The sequence below is a fragment of the Neodiprion fabricii genome, chromosome 5 (genome assembly GCF_021155785.1).
Source record: "Neodiprion fabricii isolate iyNeoFabr1 chromosome 5, iyNeoFabr1.1, whole genome shotgun sequence".
Classification (NCBI taxonomy): Eukaryota; Metazoa; Arthropoda; class Insecta; order Hymenoptera; family Diprionidae; genus Neodiprion; species Neodiprion fabricii.
The window spans coordinates 28,068,091-28,091,010 of NC_060243.1; the positions used below are offsets into that span (position 1 = coordinate 28,068,091).

Sequence of the window (22,920 nt, forward strand, 5' to 3'; positions counted from 1 at the left end):
CCGGTGGATCCACGGACTGAATGGATATTCAGAGGCCAGTCGTCGGTTCGTTATGCGAATCGTACCATCGGTCATCTCCTGCACTTTGTTAAACCCCCGAAGCGAAAGATTGATTGTCTGCGTGTATTTACACACTGTGTATAATATCGGTGGTCGGATATTCGTAATTGTAAAACTGCGGAACGGATTTTGCTAGAAAAAGCATCGATTATCTTAGGCATATTCCAGTTGCAGGAAAAGAACACCTTGTATCGTTGAATCAGACGATAAGCAGTCGTTACATCATTGTTTGCCTTGGTTAATTAAAGCGATGTCAGTTACCCGAATTTACTTCACTCCCCGTTTACAGCTCCGGTTACAGTAGCGGCCATATAGATAAGACGAAGTATCGTCAACCAGTTATACGATGTCTGAAGAACAGAATAGTGGAAAGATTAAGTGAGCGTCTCCTACGCGTCAGTAAAATAGAAAACGTACGACTATGGGCCTGAGATTGTGAAATTTTCGTCTGCCGTTTAATCGTTGGAGATTTTTCACCAACTCACTTCCAACCGTGAAAGTGCAAATTCGAAATACGCGTATATGCAAGATGAAACTTGCCTATTACATGTTGGTTCGGGTTTTGTTTTCGGTTTGGATACCTGATGTATAGGGATGAGTGTAGCCCATGGCGCATCATGTGAGCTGGGCAGCTGCATCAGACATCCCCAATAATTTGAGCATCGCATTATGCATAGCGTGCGAGGCGTCGATGAAGAGAGGATCCCGACTACACACGGAAATCGATCCTCGATTCGATCCCCATTAACTGGCGGCTCGCGCGAAAGCGTAAGAGTTAAAGTTTCATATTTTCGACTGCAAATATGTTTGGGTTGGAAACAAGGATTCGTAAATATTCGCGATGCATATTGTTGCAAAGATTCCAAATTATTGTAAAATCGGTCTAGTTTTTTACCTTCACAATCCGGAAACACGTGGCGTCGATAAAGCATTTTCATTGGTGTAATTTATTTGCGTCTGTAATATTTATACATCGTAAGAATTTCCCTGGAAGTTGGCTTGCTGAAAAACGCTTTCACCGAGGATCCCAATTACTGCAGCCTCTTCGCGTTGACTGTTATTTATTAAAATACTGCCTACCTACTGATTTACTCGATGATGAATCGTCGAGCGTTTCCGAGTGCAAGCGACGTGAAGTGATCGCCGGAAACAGTCTCCCCTTCGTACGCTTCGGTCTCTTCCTTTCGTGCCGATAAAACTGACGAGTGAGTGTAGCTGTTGTTGATTTGTTGAGTGGTCGTACCGAGCTGTAAAGATATTCGATGACGCGCCATGAGGTTTGCGGAGTCGAATAACTTCCGGAGCGAATCTTGAGAGTGACGAAGAATAGTCGGGTCGTTATTCGGTTATTCGTACGTAATATTTTCTCCTCTTTCTCCTTTCACGCAAATAACGATCGGCGATAAATTTTTGCCGATTTCGAAACGTCGGTTCAAGGAAGTGGTCGGATGTAGGATGACGTTCGTATCCTGTTTCTCCTCTTGGTTTTTGACACGTTAAAACCGACATTCACGACCATCGGGAGAGACGCATCGACGTCGAGTATCCGAAGCCTTAATTATAATAAGAAAACTTGAGTCTCGCCGCAAACTGCTCCCCTGAGGATGTGGTCGTCTTTGTTCATCTTGGTCACGCATTTCGCCATTCCTCGGACCTCCGATGTTCCGTTACCCGAATCCAATGCTATATCAGAATTCGATTGTCCGCCAAGTCGTCCCTGCAAGGAAAAATGTCGCATATAAATATTCATCGACGCGTATCAGCATCGGCTTATCGTATCAAAGAGGAAAACTATCGGCGAGTAAAATCGAAGGACATTTGTAATACACGTCGCGCCGTGAGGTTTCCGCCGTTTTTCATCGAGGACGCCGAGTGGAGCGGCATCGGGGAAAGAGTGGCTTCGCTTACGATGACAGGCATATGTCAGTCGATGACAAACGCACGTAGCGTGCAAAAGTACGAACGAGTCGCATATGTGGGCAGAGAGTCCAGTATCAACATCGCGAGACCGCATAGGTGGCTGATTAAATGGATTGCAGGTAGTTGCCGGTGGTCGCCATACGCTGAATAGCGGACCCTCTGCACGTGCACCAAGCAGGACGATGTGTGCCCGTTCATGTCGGAGTGGAATACGGAACGCGAACACGGCGAACGCCTCTTCCTCTCGCACTAACAAGATATCCCCCTTCGACGTCGAGGTACGGAAAGGACGAACCCTCCTCCTCGATGCCCCGTTGCATCCTCCATGATCCCGCGCGCGGTGCGGTTGCTGCACGTGAAATTACTCCGCGTATTCTTTTCATCCTCCCTTTCCCTGTTTCACCGGTAGCCAGAAGGCCAGAACCCTCGATGCAGATTGTAGGTACTCCGGAGTCTCTAACTACGTGTAATCATTAACTTCTTATACCCAGCGACATCCATTTCCTCCATGTAAATTATACCGAGTATATAATATGCGACGACTCCCGCCTTTCTTACCCCGCTGCACATGTTACGACAATTAGTCGTACGTGTCTACGCACACTGCTGAAAGATGACCAAGAAAACTCGAGCTTTTATCCGTATTTAAACGCGCCCGGGTGAACTATCCAGTCCCACGATTTCTCTGGTATGCACACGGAGGAGAGAAGAAGAGCAGGTTTTACTCGACACGTCACAGTTTCTTGTAAAAAAAAAAAAAAAAATACCCATGTGAACTATATTTTTCGCCAAATGCTTCCAACGTGCGAATTTCCCTCGAAACGAAAAGATGCTGACCATTCCACGAGCGATTCCTTCTTCTTTTTTTTATTTTTCTTTTTGTTTTCTTTTTATCTTGCTGCTTTTGTGGTCTAACGATAAATACACGAATCTTTGTTCGCGTCCACTTATAAAAGAAATAATCCATCGATTGACGACTCCTACAATCTGTTGAAGAATATTTGACAATGTCACAAAATATCTAACCCTAAACACTGGGTTGAGCAAACTGTGTTAAAGATGAAGTTAGATAAGGTTACAGATGTGTTGACTTAAAGTGAATTGGGCAATCCTGAACTAAGAAAGTAGTAATTAGTCTATTATGGGCAGTAAATCACCAGCAATTGCTACATAGTGCGCAGACCGAGCGAATGTGATAAAAGTTAAATTATTGTCCCTCTTACACGCGCGTGGCAGAATATCTAGTCCCAAGTTTGATTATTCATCAATGGGGTGAATTATGCGTACGTAGAAAAAAAATAAAAAAATAACGTGGGTACGAAATGACTGAAATTAACTCTCGTTAAAAAATGACTCAATGAAAATTACGGCTTCTGTTGTCGTGTAGAAATTTTTAATTCTGTTTGTTTCGACCGATGACCTATCCGTTGCTTATATATATACATATATCTGCGCATTTTACGTCACGTCAGTGATTACATATAACAGTGGACAAGGAAAATTAATATTACCGAGTAACGCCGATAACGAGTCAAGTGTACAAACATCGTATCAGTGTTCGGTGCGTTGAGCAACTCGTTTTTAAAAAATAACAAAACAGATTCCCTTATTTTCAGATACTTTTTTTTAATGCGCAGCTTGTAAGGTAGTCCGAACGTGAAACGAAACGAAATGTGAGAATATAATTTTCACAGGTATACACATATAATACAGATAAATTAAATCCGGATGAACGCAACAAGTTCAAGCATTGCTGGCCAATCGTTCTAAAGAGACATTTGACTTTAAAGTCGAGGCAATTTCGCGTGTGGAGTTGAATACGGAATTTCCAATACTCAAAGGTGAAAAATTACTCGTGCTTCCAGAATGAACGATGCGAATACTTTATCATAAAAAATAACCGTTATCCTTTGTGGTTTCTTGATATTTAATGAAAAAAATGGGGTTGCCAAACGTATCGAAGATCCATTAATCAACAAACGCGATTCGATTTCTGGGTCAATCGGCGGTTGACGGATGCGAGAATCGGCAACGTCGCTTCGCGGACATTTCTCAATGATTAATAGTTATCCGGTGTACGTCCCACCGTTAAACATATTTCGATCACTGTAAAACTGAGTAATCAATAAATTACAAACAACAACAACGCCGACAACTTCTTCGTTTTTTATGACTAAAATAGCGACAGATACGAGCTTATTTGCGCTCGAACAGCTTGCGTAGCATTTCACTGCTTGTGCTCGGACGTGCGATGTTGTAAAAGCTCTCTCCGACAACGTCGATCGAAATAGATTGTACCCATTTTTTTATTTTCAATCGGGTTCAATGTTCAAAATATAACCGATGTATTATTAGCTGAGAATTAAGGAGTTGTTGAGAAATACACGATATTCGTTGTTGAAAAACAAGTGTCTAATGTTAATGTGAAACAAGTACGTACGTTTTATGAAATTCATCGCTTGACTGGTATCAAGCTCGTGTTACTTCGAACTGACAATGAATTAGCCGCGCGATAAGGCCGAGCGTCAAGTAAAGTAATCTCAAAAGTTGGTGAATACTGAGAAAGCGCGTTTTTTCCCGGCGTCACATTTATACCAGAAACGTCGTACAATATGATTCGTACCGTGGCGACGATCCTCGGGAATTTATTTAGTTATCAGTCACTGTCCGTTGCTCGTCCGGTTAACTTCAACCGCCTGCATCTGCAACAATGAAAGACAAAAGGTATAAAAATACTGACATCATAAACCGCGGGATATTTTTTAATTGTACAATTCTACTCGCGAATCGTCGTGAAATTACGCAAATTCTATTGTTTATCAGTTTTGGCATCGGTCGAATTTATACTTGGAAATATGTCGATTGTTTTACTTGTCGTAAAAGTTATCGGCGGCAATTAGTGGTGCATTTAATTCTTTCTGTGTACGATTCATTGTTTTTTTTTTTTTTTAGTTGAAGAGGAAAATTATAAAAGGCTCCGAGTGGCATTTTTTCTTCCAGATAATATTTGTTGTTTTTTTTTTTTTAGAGAAAATTTTGGCCTTCGCATACGCATACTTTCTAAGAAGAATTATTTTTTTGAAAAGAAAATGGCACTTACAGCCTTCTTCAATTCTTTTTTACAATTTATAATTAGTACCGCGGTATCACAGTTATTTCATTTGTAACACCGCAATGAGTGCAACGGAGCATAACGTGAGAAAATTATTATAAACAAGAAAAAAAAAAAAAAAACAAGAATCGAAAACTCCAATTTTAACGAGGGAAAACTGAAAACTTGTGAAAAATAGAGCAAATATTGACATCCCATCGTCGTGTTGTGTTCAAAAATCATACTTCAAATTATAGAAACGGCACGAGGTTTTTAAGATTTTTAAAAATAGCATTCTCAGAATTGGTCTTTTGATTTGTTAAGATCTCACGAGTGGTACAAAAAAATCTGAAAAAAAACCCGAGACCCTTTTGAGCCAGCAATAACATCATACTACATGGGCTGCCAATTTGACATGGAATGCCCCATATAAACCAATTACTCAGTGACCTTTCACTGATATTTCGCTGATTTTACCGAGTGACGTACTTATAACGATCGTAATAGTACACTGAGAAAAATTTCATTTTTTATAGTAACTAGAAAAACTTAGTAAAACAGGTATGGTTAAAAAAAACTGTTTGAAGGTTGTTGGAATTACGAAAAACGAGATACGCGTAAAACGATCCTTTTTTGGTAATTGCAACGCAAGATCAGTTTCTACGGTTTACTCTACTTTTTTAATTAAACAAGGCTTTAACGTCAAATTATCGTTGCACGAGCATTAAATTTTCGCAACAGTTGCAAGAAAATATAGAAACAGTGATCGTAATCAGAGAGAATAGCAACGGATACTAGACTGTCCGGTAGCAGCTACAAAACTAATTTTAATTTTCTACCTAGAACTATATTTTTCGATTATAGTGAAAAATGAAAATAGTTAAGGACTGAGCGGTAACCGGAAATAAAAATTTCTCTCAGTGCACGATGACTAAAATTTTCCCAATTCCTTCAGCTCTCCGTGGTGGAATCACGTCGAGGCTGGGCCTCCGGATTTGATGTTGAAAATTGGCGAGGCCTACAACCAAGATCCGAATACCGATAAGGTTGATCTCAGCGCGGGTGTCTATCGGGACGAATTGGGGCAACCATGGGTGCTGCCGTGCGTTCGTCAGGTAATCCGGAAGGCTAATTTCCTCTGTAATTATCGATAACAGTCGGTTTTACTTATCACAGAAAGCTCCATCATTTACGGCCGTGATCTCTCGAGACACGGAGAGGTAATCAACACGTGTCGCCATGTTATCTGTGCGCGTGATTTTCAGGCGGAGAAAAAAATCGCGGCAAAAAAACTCCACAAGGAATACCTTCCCATTGACGGTTCCGCGGACTTCTGTTTAAACAGCGTCAAGCTGGTGTTGGGAGATGATTCCGAGCTGATAAAGCAGGGGCGAGTAAGCGGTGATATTTATTTTATTAAGGGGGCGAGGATATCGATCTGAAGAATGAGAATGGATTTTAAAGGGTTATAATTAGTCAGGAGGCCGAAAAAACGCGATTTTCAAAGGATTCTTTATGAAGAGACGTTTCAATTTTTTATTATAAAAATTTATACATGTACTGTGGTAACATTGAGCTTCGTTCTCATATTTTTTATTTCTAAACATATACAACGACTTTCATAGCTGATATAACCGATCTTCGGGAGCACCTCTAAAAAAAGGCGTCTTGCGGTGAGCGAGATATCTCTGGAATGGATCATCCGATGAAAAAAACAAAAAAGACTCGGTCAATACAAGGTAGTACCTGGTCTTTAATCGAAGGAATAAGCAAAATATTAATTTTTAACAAAACGGCGACTTTTAAAATAAAAATTGCGATTTTTCATAAAAAATTTCGCCTTAGCTTGATTACAAAACGGAAAATATTTACTGGCGAAAAAAATCCTTCGATCAAGGAATGAAAAATATATTCATAAAGCTTGTGTAAAAATTTGAGACTGATCGGTTTAGCCGTTTTCGAAAAATCTTGCTCACCGACTTTGAAAACATTAGTTTTGAGAAAAACGCGATCAAAGTTTCAAATTCAAACGAGCGCGTAACTTCGAGAAATTTTCTGTGCATATACTTGAATATTTGTAGGTACGTTACGAAATTGGAATTACAAAAAAAAAAAAAATACGAATTTTGATGGATCCTGACTAGGTATAACTTTTTAAAACTGTTTCTTGACTCCGTTGCAAAGCGGTAATATTTTTACCAGAGAACATCGATTTTCATTTATCCAGATTGCGGCGGTACAAGGAGTTGCCGGTATCGGAGCACTTCGCGTATGGTTGGAATTTTTTTCAAAATTTCACAGAGGCCCGAATGAGGTCTGGATCAGCGATCCAAGCTACGCTGCTCACGCGCCGATATTGGGGCATCTTGGACCGGTGAAAATGTACCGGTATTACAATTACGAAAAGAAATGCTTCGACTACGAGGGAGTTCTTCAAGACATATCGGTAACCGCATAGTCGTCAGCATTACGAAGATAGTTGCTCAATAAATAAATGACAAAATCGTTTTATCACAAATTTCATAAAAGTATGAAAGTTTATTTCTCCCGCTGTTACAAGTGAGCGGAAACAAAAACGAAGCTAAGCTCTCGGATGAGTATAATAAGTCAGGTTCGGTTACCCGCCGTATTAGAAATGTGGAAATTTTTACCCCGAGACGAGAATATCCCAATTTTTCATTTGCAGAATATGCCCGAAGGGTCGATTATCCTGCTTCATCCGTCCGCGCACAACCCCAGCGGTGTGGATCCGAGCCCGGAACAATGGGCGGGAATTTCAAGGGCGATAAAAAGGGGGCGATTATTTCCACTGATCGATATGGCGTACCAGGGCTTGGCAAGTGGTAATAAGGAACATTGGATGCTTAAAAAAGTAACACCCAGTTTCTGACAGTTCAAAGTTTGAAAAACAAAATCCTCGTTCTCGTGCTCCAGGCGACCTGGACGAGGACGCTACTTCCGTCAGGATTTTCGCTCGCGATGGCCACCAATTTGCACTCGTGCAGACCTATTCCAAGAACCTGGGACTTTACGGTGAGACAAGACATCGAATAAACTTCCCTAGACAGAAGCTTTCGAACCTTCCGTTCGACCCGTTGCACCGATACGAAGTGAACTTTTACCGTGATTCCACTCTCTCCAACATCAGGGCTGATTGATATTTTCTCAAAAATCCAGGAGAACGCGTCGGTTCCTTGAGCTTTGTCACTGCCAGTGCGGATGAAGCTGCCAGAGTGAGATCCCAGCTGAAGATCATCATTCGTACGATGTACTCCTGTCCCCCTGTAAACGGTGTACGGATTGCGAACGAGATCTTCACCGATCCAGATCTAAAAAGGCAGTGGATCAAGGACCTGAAGACCATGACAGACAGGATAAACTCCATTCGAAAGGCGCTCAAGAATGAGTTGGATAAAACCGGCACGAAACTTAACTGGGATCACGTTACCAATCAGATTGGAATGTTTTGTTTCACGGGAATGACTCCGGAACAGGTAATTGAGCAAGTTTGTGTACCCAAACAAAATTCGATCCATTGGTATTTTTTCTTCCCATGATCGTTCCTTTAACCGGTTTAGAGATGTTGCTTTGGTTTCTGTCTCTGAAACGGACTTCGGATCCTCTCAGTCGCTTTATACACCCGATCAATGAAACCGCACCGTTTTTTTTATTTTTATTTTTTTTCAGGTCAAAAGAATGAGGGAGAAGTACAGTGTTTACGCATCGACAGACGGCCGGATATGTATGGCCGGTGTGAATTCCAGAAATGTTGAACTCGTTGCCAGAGCACTGCACGATGCTACAAAGTGAGGTCATTACGGCTGCTGCAGCTTGTAGAAGAATTTTAACAAAGATTTTGGGATTCACTGATATTATTATCTCCACGGATATGTACGGGCGTATTATAATGTGTCGCGACAATAATTCGAAGGCGAATGAATAGAAAAAAAAAATTTGTGTGCAAAACACCATTGCAATATAAAAATGTTTAATTTTCCACTCGCACAAATGTCGCACTCGATTACATGCAATTTGCAGATTATTTCGCACGGAATAGATTCATCTACGTCGGATACAGTCTGAAAGAAATTTCTGATTCCGACGATCTCAGGATTCCGTCGACATTCCACCCCAAAGCAGACTCCGACCTCCATTAGGGGCTGAACAAATAGCTTTTTTACGGTCCCGAAGTGTTTTGCCACCGAACAGGAGAAACCTCGAGATAAAATCTTGGCTTCTGGGGTGAAGGAGCCCTTTGTCTTTTCCCGATTCGTTTTCCTTCCATTGTGTGCATATATATATATATATATATTAATTTTTTCTGTTATTTGTCAAGAAAGTTGCGTTAAGGGAAGAAACAGAATAGAATTGCCGTATCATTTTGCTGCTGGCGGTACAAACGGCGCGCCTTTTCAAACACGCTGTATTCACGATCGAAATTTTTTAGTCCTGTGGTATTCGAATCAATTGACAAGTGTGCAGGTAGCTGAGTAATTGTTTTCAAAGAATCATGTCACACCCTTACGCGACGCGAGCTGGTGGCGGGTACAACGGGAGAGGCGTCAAATGCTTTATCGGTCATTAAATTAATTAGATTACCCACACTGCAGCCGGCGATGATAAATTAAAAAGCTGACGTTTATGGCCTCCTTTGTATCTTCGACGAAAAGACGGCCTCCTGGCCCGCTACTCAGGTACGGCAATGTATACCTACATCGCCCCCCCTCCCCCCCCCCCCCCTCCCTCTCCCTATCCATCGGCAGGTATAGTAATCCTAAAATAGTGTAAAATACTGTTCTTAGCTCTTTAGACACGCTGCATTTTTTATCCTATTTTCTCTAACGTATTCTTGTTACTCAAAGGACGTAACCTCGATAATTAAACCGATTTTCTTTCTCACGTATCCGACCACTTGACGCAGCTTAAGGTAAATTACCTTCGCAGTATGTATCGCTTAACTTTATAACCACGTCTACTCAATATGCTACACCTGTTTAATAAATCGCTTAACACATCACGTTGTTACCGGATCGTTACAGATTCAGGCACAGACTTGCCGATTTTAGATCATTTCCACTTGACGATAATATTTTTTAGACATTTACATCGCATTACAGTTACATGCCGATCTCGGTGTGCATTGAATCAATAAACGGTAGATTATACTCAAAGTCGCTCATTTTCTGTAACCGATTGCCGATTTATATTGTTACTATTTAAGGTAAATTACCTTCTCAATATGTATCGCTTAGCTGTACCTGTTTAATAAATCGTTATATACGTCAAGTTGTTACCAGATCATCAAGGATTCAGAGACAAACTTGCCGATTTTCGATTATTTCCACTTGACGATAATATTTTTTAGACATTTACATCGCATTACAGTTACATGCCGTCTTGGTATTCATTGAATCAATAAACAGTAGATTATACTCAAAATCGCTCATTTCTTATAACCGATTTCCGATTTATTACTATTTAAGGTGAATTACCTTCTCAATATGTATCGCTTAACTGTACCTGCTTAATAAATCGCTAAATACATTGAATTGTTATTAGATCATGAAGGATTTATGCATCGACTTGCCGATTTCCGGTTACTTACAATTGACGACGATATTTTTTTAAGACTATTTACCGATATTCACGATCTCAGTATTCATAAAATAAATAAACAGTAGATTACGCTCAAAATCGCTAATTTTCTATCACCGATTTCCGATCTATATTGCTACTATTTCAATATTAGGATTTTATAACATTTATAGATACACGTGTCTTCATATTGCTCAAGTCAATCACAGTTCGGTTCTAATGAGATTGTACCCGAAATTGGTGATTTTTGTTATTACCGATCGCTGTTTTCTGATGACACTTGCCACTTGATTTTACCAAAATGCTGAGATGATTTTACCAAAACTTGGATAGTCCCGACCACCGATTCCGCTGGTATTCCCTGCATTATTCGAAGCAAATGACGTACATATATCCTTCGATGAATAATCATTGTCTGAAAGGTGATGATCAAATTGGGAAAAAAATTATACGTCGGTGGTGCGAAGCGCCGATTTTCCGTCGGTGTTATCCTTTGCCGGGTGGAGGGCCTTTCAGGCGTAGAGGAACGTGTACAAAGGAAACTCGAAGGTGTGAAAGGTGTGAAAGGTTCGGCCCCCCAGGTGGCGGAGACCTAATCGCGGGCAGGCGGAAAACAAGTGTGATGAGTTGCCGGTTTTTCGGGTACGGGGGATCGGTGCGACTAAGAAAGGTGCCCGCCTTCCGAAAACTCTCTTATACGCCCCCAGCTTTTTATTTAATAACATTAAACTGCAGCGTGCAGCATGGACGAGTCGAGCGGCGTACCGATTTCGCCGTATCGAGTGTCACGTGGTCGAATTTCCGACAAGATTTTACAAGGAAACGTTAAAAAACGTATCTGTAGATAACAATCGGAGTAAAATAAAAGTATGATCGATTTTCAACCAATTTTAGACATCAATTTTACCGAATAATCGTCAACTGTTTAGTCTGAATGCAAAACAGGCGTTCAACTTTCTAAGCGAAAGAAATATTTATTAACTTTTTGTTCGAATATCCGGTTCTAAACGTGCTTCTAATTGCATGAATTTTTTCGGATTATTTTTATAAATCCTCGTACGACCGGCGCGCTCTAATTAGTTTAATAAATCGACACGCTTAGAGAGGCAGAGCGCAGTTATAAACAAGTAAAACGGTGACTTACCAAGACTGTAATAATTGGTCTCGGCAGTTTCGAGAGCGTAATCTGCGCCGATCTAAAATTTTCACGAGCACAAACGCACAGTTGTACATATAATACAATATAACGGACGATTTTTTTTCTTGCTTTTATATCAGATGATTATATTAATACGGCCAAAGAACACCTCGTATCTTACACGTATCTATACCTATATCTACTACCCGGTATTCATAAATACACATGCCTACAATAAATATGAGAAATATACTTTACCGCAGCTGCCGTATAAACGAGACAGATGAAATCTCGATCTACGAAATAGCAAAATGAGGCTTAGAAATTAATGTAAATTACACACAAGCAGGCTACTGGTTATGCAGATCAAAACGCGGCTGCCGCGATCTGTCGTTTCTGTGTTGGCTCTTTTCCGCTAAGACTTTCGCGAGTAAAAGAGCGCCCGCACAAGAAAAAAAAAAAAAAACTGACTGAACCGATTTCGAGTTGAGGTTATTTTGATCTCGTACAGATTAATCAGAGCGTTTTTACATGGAACTGTAAATATTTATTATCGCGGGAGATAAGAGGGGTAAAAAAAAAAAAAAAAAAACAGAATGCAAGCGAAACGTGAGAGCCTTTCATAACAAATCAAAGTTTGCGGTGAAAAATGTTGGTCAAATAAAAATCTGCTCCTGGTTCTTATTCGGCGAGAAATCGGCGGTGCCGATTTACGTGTTGCTAATGGCTGGTATAATGAATTTTCGGTTATGCAGGTTGTAGGTGTGTGTAATGTATATATGTATACATAGATGTGAAGGCTTGTGTGCCAATAAAATTGTGGAATCGATTTCACCGCAGTGTGGATTAGTGTGAGGAACGCTTAACGCGACTACGGGGGAATGGGAGAACGCGGAGGTGCCGCAGCGGAGAAGATCGGTATAAGAAACGACTTGCGAGAGCCACCGCACTAAACAGACGCACCACGTATAATTTATGAATTATTATTTTGTAGTATAATGTCTGCCGAGCTCGCTTGCTCGTTCAACTCTCCCCGTACCCTACCTACACATCTTTGCCGCGGCAAAGAACAGGCGCGAGAGAGACGAGCCGAGAGGGAGAGAGAAATCGACGGACTGGCAGTGGCGTACATGCTTCGTTCCATCCTCATGGAAAAAAAAAAAAACACATCTCACCTCACGCCAAATCCTTCGCGGACTTTGTCTTGGCAATATAGGGAAAAAAAAATTGTAAATATAAGATGTATATACACAAGTATCAAAAAAAAATCACTCAATAACGATTTGTAAACTCTGTAATTAGTCGTCGGAATTGGATACACGAGAATTGAGTCTAAATAATTATGACCTTCGTACCTGTCTGTGGATGTGGACTATAAACGAAAAAAAAAATCGGTCATCGCGAAGGCTTAAGAAGAAATCGGCGACAAATCGTTGAGGAGAAGACTGAATTTTATTTAATTTTTTACGATTTTATTGAGTACGTTATATCCGGTTATGAATAATTATTTTTAAAAATTGAACGCTTACCGATTTTCTTAGCACAACGGGAAATGTGTAAAAGAGAACATCAGCAAATGTTCATAAGATCCTGGAATTTTCAGTTTGAAGGAATTCGACAAAGGTTGGATAAAAAATGTCAATTTCCGAAGTGAAAACCACAGCTGCGGTGGATCAAAAGGATGATCGGTGCTTACGGATGGATGGAGGGATAAAAAATCGTCAGGGGATCGATTCCCCGGGATATGACGCCGCTGCGGGTGCTTCGGCAACGAGGCATGGACCGGGCCTGGGGTATCCTATAATCACGAGTAACTCAGCCACATTTGCGTTGATCCGACACCTTAAAGATAGCATTTAGCGGCCCCTTTCATCTCCGCGGCAAACAAACCAATTTATACCACAGGCCGCTTTGTGCTCGGGGAGGGCGTGCCCGAAGCCCGAACTACGAGAGCCTCTTCTTCGTCGACCGGGGGAGGATCTTCCTCCTTTTACTCGGCCAAACGCGCCTCCGTGGCTTCGACGATCATACCTAGACACACGTATGCGGACGGAGCTGACCCACGTTTACATGCATCAACAGCGTCAACCCGATAGTCTTGAAAAATATCCAAAGCCTTGCTATTCGTGCTGCAAAGCCCACGACACATTAGCAGACCACACTTCGTGCCGATTCTTTGGGACCCGAAGTTGACAAGCTTGTGCGTCACGCAAATTTGTTCCATGTGACACAGTCTCGAGTATTTTTCTTCGTAATCATTGCCGATTTTTTGGCGATTCGTCAAGATCGGTATCGATAACAACTAACCGATGATGACTGAAACTTTTTTAAACTCAAAAACTTGCGACGGTCCAGAATTTCGAACAACACCGCTCATGATCGGTAATAAATCGGCGAGAAATGACATTCGTTCACACTTCAAGTCCAGGCTCAACTCCGAAATTAAGGCCAAGCAGTTTTCTTTAAGACCGAGTTACGAGGATCCGACGTCTAGCTAATCACCGATGTACGATCCTGTACGATCCTTATATGAATTTTGGTGCCACGATGTCGTATTCAAGGATTAGCATGCGCGGTATTCAGCCCGACGTCCTACCGTAAACCAAAAATAATCCGTGAACGGTATTCGGTTAAATAAATATCTCCAAAAGTTTTTTGTTTCTCCTTTCACTTTGGTTCGGCCCGTTTTTTCACCCCGTTAATGTGTGTAGTTATGTTTTATCCACAAAACTGACTCGGGAACGAGGTAATGGAAGGGAGTCATGGTTAGATATGGGAAAAAACGTTGTATCCGACACGATTTCGTCCTTTTCTTCTTCTTCTTCTTCTTCTTCGGCTTCTCCTTCTCTCCTCCTCTCGGGGTGAGGAACGAGCGGTTTTCGGGTTCTGCCATAACGCTCGGTCCACCTAGTATGCATCCTGCACACTTAGCCTCGCGCACAGATTCGGCCGTTCCACTAACTCCACAACAAATTGGGAGTGGCGGCCCTCCGAGGCACGGCATGGCGAGGCAACCAACCACTTTAAGGCCGTATAAGCCCTTTCTTGTTTCCCGACGCTACCATACACGTACACCACGCCGCGTCCAAGGCGAAGAGTGAGGTTTACGAGGCGTTCGGAATTGTTGAAATATCTCTGCAGGGAGAGCACCGATGCCGATCCTGACGGGGAGCAGAACCGCGAAGAAGAGGATCCACCTCACACCCTTCCTGCGCAGGAGCGGCAAGGCTCGTTCGGAGATCGGTAATAGTGCTCGACGAACTAACTGCCGGACGATCAAGACTTTTCTAAAGTCGTCAGCTTGGCCAAGGTATTCAATTGTATACTCGACTGATCGATCTTTTACAGAAATTATGAAAAAATTTATTGCGGAATATAAAGCGTTGAGAGGAATCCCAAAAAAGATTTTTTAATTGACCCGATTTCACCTGCGGTGAAGTCTTGAGGATACCGGTTTAATCACTGTAAGACCGATCTTAGGAAACTATTCGTGTACAACCGAAGTAAGTATCGGAGATAATTACATATCCAGACGATTCGATCACGGTGAGGAGATCGGTTCGTCTCTCGCCTGCCATGAAATCACTTTCGCGCATTAAACCAAAGTCAAATATATATTGACGTTAATTGGTAAATTAACCGATTCTCCTCTTTTCCTATAGTATATGCTGGTACATACGGTTATGGGTATATGGACGGAGGGATGGAGATCCAGCTAGCGGCGGGAATTGCGTGTCGATGATTTGGCTCCGTTTTATCGTCTAAATTACATTCGGTTTGAAAGCATCCTCTTGATATTCATTCACAAGTCATTCGGAGAATATAATCGCATGTATGTAGCCTCGCTGAAAGATCGGTTGGGAAATCGACGTGGCCGGTTTGAATGCGTCGGGAATACATGTATTTCTTCACAAATTGGCCGTAAAATCGGTTAAGAAATCGGTAGTTGAAAGAAAAAACCTGTGTATTCGATATCAATTATTAGGTATATAACGATATCCATCAGAATCGATTTATGACTAATCTAATTGATCAAATACTTACTATGGAACCCGTGCCATTTTCAAAAATTCGAGATTTCTTGAAGATTGAACATATATTTTCACCGGCCAGAGGGTTGGTCCCTTGGCTCGAATATTTGAGAGCCGGTGAAGAATCCGCAGCTTGGTTTCGCCGGCAAGCGTTCGTCGAATCCGTTTCTAATTTCATTTCCGATCAGTTCGGGTGGATCGGACCTGTTGCAATCGATCCTCGGATCGGCGATACTGTCCGGATGTTGGCGAAGTTTGCCGACGGTGAAGCGAAGCGAACATAGAATGCTTGCGTCAGTCCCGTCGCGGGGTGGTCTTCGCTCTTTCCAAAAGAAATGGGACCGCGGGAGAGAGCGAGAGAGAGGTCCGAAGGATCGTCAGTCACGGGCCCAATTTCAAATCGATTAGCCCGCCGAACTGCGGGAAATATAAGGGAATGAATAGTGGGTCCCGGCGAGAGAAGGACAGAGGGTGACCATCTTCAAGGTGAAGAGTCTACCAAACTGTACCAGGGTCACGGTTGCCTACCGAGGTATACACCGCAAGGATCCGAAGTGAAAAACTGCTTGTCGGTGGTCCCTGGGAATTTCTTTGCGAAGCATTGTTTGCTCGGCTCAAAACCGGGCCCCCCACTATCCACGAACCGTACAAATATCGGTCTATGTGTATGGATCTATTTATTTACCTCTGTATTATACGTTTACAAATATTTGTTTGTAAGTAGTTTCATTCTTTTGTCGTGGTCGATGCTCCAGCTACGCACAGGACAGGATTGTCACAGATATTCTAAAATCGTTATGCCGAATGGAAAGCCTGAAGTTAACTCCTGGTGTTCCCAACAATAAGCTGCGGTTCGATCACCCCTCCGCACGCGACGTTGCAGTCAACGACACTCCTCGTGTAATCCGATTTACGCCGATTTTATGCTTTTGCGATTTTAGTCACTTTTAAACAGCTGGCTCAACGAGTTATAACATGCTTGAATAATCGCACTTCAATTTGTGGATAGATAAGGAGTCGGTTGGAAGAGAAATCGGTTGAAAATCGGTGGAAAAATCGGCAAAGAAACGATATGTGGATTGAAGTTTCGACTTTGTAACGAGGGTTCGATAAGCGGCGGAGCGAGCTTGACGTGTGAAAAAATCGGCAGTATAAAATACCGATGCATGCATAAAATCCGGTTCAACGACGCAATGACAAAGCGAAATTCTCTCGCGACGTGCAGGTTGTCGTTATCGGTGCAATTGCATTAATATATCATTATAATAATTTTAATCAATCAGTCGGTGGTGAGGGGTGGAAGAGGGGGAGAGGATGTGTCTAACAAGACACGTTTACCTCGTCACTCGTCACGCAAGATATACGAGTGGTCGAGTTGAACATTTAAAAAAGAAAGCGTAATTGTATATGTATATACGATGCAGGGGGATCTCGTTGCCTGGGAGTTCTCGACTCGTGATTGTGACGATATGAAAGGAGGGCTAAGTGAAGGAATCGGCGTGCAGGTTACAAGTTAGGGAACAGAATGGGGCGCAGTACAATAGAAGAACAAATTTGTTCCCAGCCTCCGGGTCCGGCGGTCCCGCCGCTGCAGCGTGCAGCGCTTCGATCTTTCTGCTCCTCCACGTGGGCCACGTGTTTGACTAATAATCGAATGTTTTCACACCGCAGCCCGACCGAGGAAAACCAATTTCAAATGTCTTTCGGTGCCGTTTGATGTGGTCGGCATCCGCAATGGCTCCGCGGCTCAACTTTTATAATTTTCGTACCTTCTTCGCCGCTTGCACTCCTCGCACTCACACTTACCGATTTCTACATACATGGACTCGCGCGTTTTCACAACCACAAAACCAGTTCCCATCCCGCAGGATCTCACCCGCAGTGGCGTATGTCAAGAGTATTGTTACAACTTATCGCTTATTTGCCCGGTGTGTCAAGCGTATGAGAGCCCGAATTCACGTTATACCGCAATTCTTACCACCCGAGACGAAATTGCATCGCCAATAACGAACAGCGTTGTAATACGGAATTAATTGCAGGAAATGTTACGTACTGATTGAAAACTGACACCCTGATAATATACGTTGTCAGAATTACAGACGTTTATGAAAATTTAGAACATCGGTTGTAAAATAGGCGTGCAATTGGCAGGAAATGCGAGAAGAGCCGCAAACTACACGATAATTAATAGAGACACGTGTCTTTGAATGTCAAAGAAACATCTTCCAACTGAGAACAGGTTTTTAAAAATTACTCATCACTTTTTTTTTGCGATATGAACAGCAGCGGTTCATGCGTCGGCTCAAACTTTTGTAGTTTCGATAGTTTCAGACGAATTTCAATTGAATTTTGAACAACTACCGGTTCAGTTTTTTTTTTTTTTTAATTAGTACTTATTTTCGATATCAAAACTTCATCCATTCAAAGTATAGTATCTCCACAAATTGTCGATACTATTATCTATCGACATTATCAGACTTTAATCAGAATTGTTGAGAAATTGAAAACTTTGGAACAAAACGGTTATAACAATAATTTTTATTCACAGCCACAGTCGAAAAATGAGTTACACTTTAGTTGTACACAAAAATTTTTCACCCTGCAGCCAAGTTTCACGCTTTGACCAAAATGATCATAGATATTTTTTCAGCTAGTTGGTTGGGCCGAATTTTTCTTTACCTGAACTTTTTCGTCAAAGAAGAGTGAAAAAATGCGGTTTGAGCCAAGGTTTGAGTATAGGTTTCATACCGCATTCCCCGGACGGAGGCGCCTATGCAGGAACAGACTGATGTTTAGGTTGTTTGACTTAGCGGTCCGACAGCGCTCTGTAATTATCTCGCCTGGTTCGTAACTGGCCGCGTATCTGGCTGTCCAGCTGTATATTAGCCGAGCGAGTAACCGGCCGAGTGAAACGACCGTGTATATAGGTGAAATGATTTTATAAATTTTTTCGCTCCCGCCCGGATTCCCTGAAGCCTAAAATCCAACTACCTACGTCTCAATTTCCATCACGTTCCGCAAACTCGGCATATGCGAAATCGTTACATTCGGTATCCTTAACGGACGTAGATACTCTTGGAATAAAAAAGTATACGAGGTAACGAGAACCGGGAGATTTTTTTCATACACCCAACGACGCGTGGACATAATGCTTTGGGAAACGCTCGTTGCGTTCCAACGGCGTGACAATAGTCGCCACCCAGTATAGAGAGAGTCGTGTTGCAGAGTATGCGCTGGAGGGTTTGGTGATGGCTGATGGGTGGCTGCAGTTTCTAGCCAGGATCAGGAGGAGGAAGAAGAACCCGAGGGGATCAGAGGTGGCGTCGGCTACAGGGGCTAATCACAGGCGGTCGAGCTATCCGCCAATTAATACCTTCGCCGGCAACACCTCGGCCGGTAGAATATATACGGCATGTGGAAGCCTGGAGCGTGGATGGAAGCCCCTGTCCGCATTCGACGGTGTGCGTGGCATGAGCGCGTGTAAGTATCGGCTGTAGGAACCGAAAGAAATACCCGCTAAAGAACCCGCGAAGAAGAGATACCTACGCATTCAGGCACGTATCGCCTATTATGCTTTGCCAAGATTCCATATCGCGCTACGTGACTCTACGCAGTAAATCAATTGTTTAAACGGTCAAATAACCGAGGATGCATTCTCTAAACTTCCAAGCAAAGAAGGCTCTCAACAAAAATTGTCAACGTCGAGATGTCGCAATGATTCGGTGTACGAGGCTAAAAAGAGAAAGCTGCATGTGCAGGGTACCACTGATGACAGCTTGATTCAATTCATTTGAATGCATTTGAATTCAAGTACCGGTCACGTGTTCGCCAGGTCAGATCGAGATGTTTTATAGACTCACATAAGCTTGAATTTACATGAACTTCAATTGGAAGAGAGGTTACTCGATGTATTTGAGACTCTTTGTGGATTCGCGAGGGTGGTTTATGCGTTGGAACGACCGACATCAGAGTGGAATAATTCGGGGGTTGAATGCCGACGACATATGTGGGTCTGCGATGAAGTAATGATAATGTCCCGGACGCATGAGACTGAATTCAGGCGTTGTGGGGTGAGAAATTCGAGGCGGGACGGTTAATTCGGTATTTGAAGTGGCCGCATTTTTCCGGATAACGACCAGGGAACGTCCACTTAATTTCATTTTCCTACGGGTGAAACCGAAGCCCCGTATAAGGATCGTAATGGAGTTATTAGAAAAGCATTAGGCGAGTCCGGTATCCCCCGCATGTGTAATTCGCCCTACAGACATCGACTCGAGTGTATAACGCGCAGTGCATAATTCGAGCGAACGCCCGAGTTCCGACTTACCTACCGTACACCGATAGAAATTCACCCCGGTATAATGAGTCATATCTTGATACTCACGAGCATCGAGACACGTGCTACGTGCCGGCACGCACCGACGCCCAAATCGCTTGAATTACAACATCCTAGAGCCGTCTTTAGTCCAAGACGGCGTTTACGCTCACACGATGCTGTCGCTACCGCACAAATTCACCGGTCGGTAAGAGAGGTGGGGGTCAGGTGCTCCAGATGACTATGGTCGTAATCGAGGCCAAACAGAGGGACGAAGTACCCCGGAACTGTGTTTTACTGTCGTATCACTTATTCCTCGCAGGTTTCAGTCGAAGCGGATCAGAACCGAGCTGTTTTGTTTCTGTAAGATGGGTTCGAAAGCGCGAGGTGGAATCAAAATGGCGCCGCGCATTTATACCCGAGTTTTAATATTCATACGGAATATCCCCTATCGGTGGAGATGAATCTTGAGCAATTTCTCGAAAGCCGGTCTCTCTTTGATTCTTTGAACTCTCACCGCTCTGGCTGACCGCGGCTCGTGGTAATCAGGCGGACGGTATTGCCACGCCCCGAAAAACACCTTCGGCTCATCCGCAATCTCGACCAATGAATCTGATCCTCTAAATATGATCGGGCTTCGATCTTTACCTCGCGCGCGGCCAATCGATCCGACTGTAGCTCGCCCGCCTGCAGCTGCTGCTCCTCTCTATACTCAGCTCATCCATGCAGTGTGGACGAACGGTAAAACGATAGGTTGGTGCGTCTCGAACCCATTAGACGGCTATCGATCGCCCCGTGAATCTGGATCATTTCAAAATTCAAAACATATCAAGCATTATTCCGCAGTGTTATTTTTTTCCAGAACAGATGTAATTCTGGAATAGCGAATCGCCACGGAAAGGGTTCGCAGCTGCAGCTTTTGACCTTTTGTGAATAATACTTAACGATGAAACGACCACGGGGCTTCGTCATTTACCCGGGGACGGTTTTCTTCAGGTGCCATGGCCTTGATCCGTAATACTGAAGCGATTGACCCGAATATAAATGGTTTTATAAATTAGTTTGGTCGGGCGGTACCTGGAGGCAGCACTTCCCGCCACCCATCAATCACCCCTGGGCGTTATAACGCGAGGAAGAGTCCTGAAGCGATCAGCAAGGAACTAGGTGAAGAATAAAAAAAAACACGAAGTAGATGTGGAAGAGGGAGGAGAAAAAACAATGGAGATTTCAAGTTGACCCGGAGTATGAACGAAGCTTGTGTGTAGGTATGCGGGGCTTGCCTCCGGCTTGCGCAAGCCTGCGGGGCGGAGAGGAGAGGAAAGAGAGAAAGGCGAGTGGCTTTGTTCGGCCACTTTCATTGGACAAAAGGCCTTAGGTGAGTCTAATTAAAATTGACTCCTCTCCCGGTAATCTGGGAGGACCGTCTAATTAATAACGTCATTCCCGTCTTCCCTCTCTCTCTCTCTTCCAAAGTTCTTCTTTTCGGTAGATTTATGATATCGGAGTTGCCCAGGCCGGAGTGGGAGTCGCGGGATGGAGGGAGATCGTCACGAGCCTCACTCTCTCTCTCTCTCTCTTTCTCTCTCTCTCTTTCGCTCGGCTAGTAAAAATCCTGACTATGCATCGAGGTTTGGTTAATAAAAGGTAGATTGGAGAGTGATGGACGGTGCCCGATGGGCCCCGTCAAAATAATGATCAGCATAAATAATGAGGCCAGTTATACGGAGATTCGAGGCTCGTAACAACCCTGATGTGAATAAGAGACCCTCACGAGTTCCCGATGATTGGATCGCTCATACGATTCTCATTCTCATCACTCCCAGATTCATATCCACATCCGTGCAATAGAGTCGCACTACCGTCCGCCCATTGTCGAATTACGGAATTGAGATGGCATGAGCTCACAGAATTTCATCAACCCGTGCGAGGTCTCAATCAGCTTTATGGTGGCGTGGTTGGAACTGCTTATCAAAAAATCTCACGTGTTTACCGTGAATGTACTTGAAGAGAGAAAAAATGATATCAGGCCAAGCCGGAACTGACCGAAGCGACGAGGAAGGAGACTGGAGATCGATGATCGATGATAGGGTATGGAAACGCGTTTGTCAAGTGCAGATTGAGAGACAGGGGTAACGATACATGTGGTTATAGATTAAAAAATTTGTCTACGCAGCGCCAGGAATCGGAGCAATAAATTCCAGCCCCACCCTGGGGGTTGAACGGCGGGATCCAACGCCGACGGTATCCAACATGATCCACGCACGAGTGAAGGAAGGAAGGTACGCACGCACTCACCCGCACAATTTACCCAGCTTAAATCCGCCCCGTGTGCATATTTCACGCAACCGAGTGATTAATGCTGATTTAATTAACTCAGGGCAGTTTTATGTGGGCACGAAGAGGGGCTGCCGAAACCCCGGGTTCCCTGATTTTCACAGCAGATTTTAGCCCTGCAATTACTCCGAACTCCGTACAACCGTTTTTGGGTTACGTGAACCGGAACCACGACGCAGCCTTGAAAAAAATCTCACATCAGATTTTTTCCCCCTGTAATCTCTACGTGATTCAATCACATTTGATTATACTCGTGAAGCTGATGATCTGCACTTGGTTATTTATATCGTTGTTTAGAGTAAGGAATGATAAGGATGATAAAAAAAGCGTTCAGTTATATCAATTGATCATCAGTAAACAAACACTTCCGACACTGATCCTGATCACCTCAGTAACAACTGTCTCGTATGATCTGTTGATAAAGTATCAGTATTTA

The 22,920-nt window shown here is 43.1% G+C and overlaps 1 protein-coding gene and 1 long non-coding RNA gene across 3 annotated transcripts; one reads left to right on the top strand and one right to left on the bottom strand.

Annotated features, from left to right (window-relative positions):
• Positions 1-980: 980 nt before the first annotated feature.
• LOC124182448 lies at positions 981-4,531 on the bottom strand. The gene is made up of 2 exons (XR_006870764.1): positions 4,421-4,531; positions 981-1,777 (listed from the first exon to the last, which is right to left on the bottom strand). It is a non-coding gene; the product is annotated as an uncharacterized LOC124182448 (long non-coding RNA).
• On the top strand, positions 4,214-10,088 carry LOC124182436 (aspartate aminotransferase, mitochondrial-like). 2 transcript variants are annotated; one of them, XM_046569737.1, is made up of 8 exons: positions 4,214-4,412; positions 6,027-6,186; positions 6,337-6,465; positions 7,299-7,517; positions 7,758-7,914; positions 8,006-8,104; positions 8,249-8,565; positions 8,759-10,088. In XM_046569737.1, the coding sequence occupies exons 2-8, from the start codon at positions 6,070-6,072 to the stop codon at positions 8,879-8,881; spliced, it is 1,161 nt and encodes a 386-aa protein (XP_046425693.1). In that variant the 5' UTR covers positions 4,214-4,412; positions 6,027-6,069; the 3' UTR covers positions 8,882-10,088. The 2 variants fall into 2 exon arrangements, with proteins under 2 accessions (XP_046425693.1, XP_046425692.1); XM_046569736.1 differs by lacking the exon at positions 4,214-4,412 and adding an exon at positions 4,509-4,704.
• Positions 10,089-22,920: the final 12,832 nt, after the last annotated feature.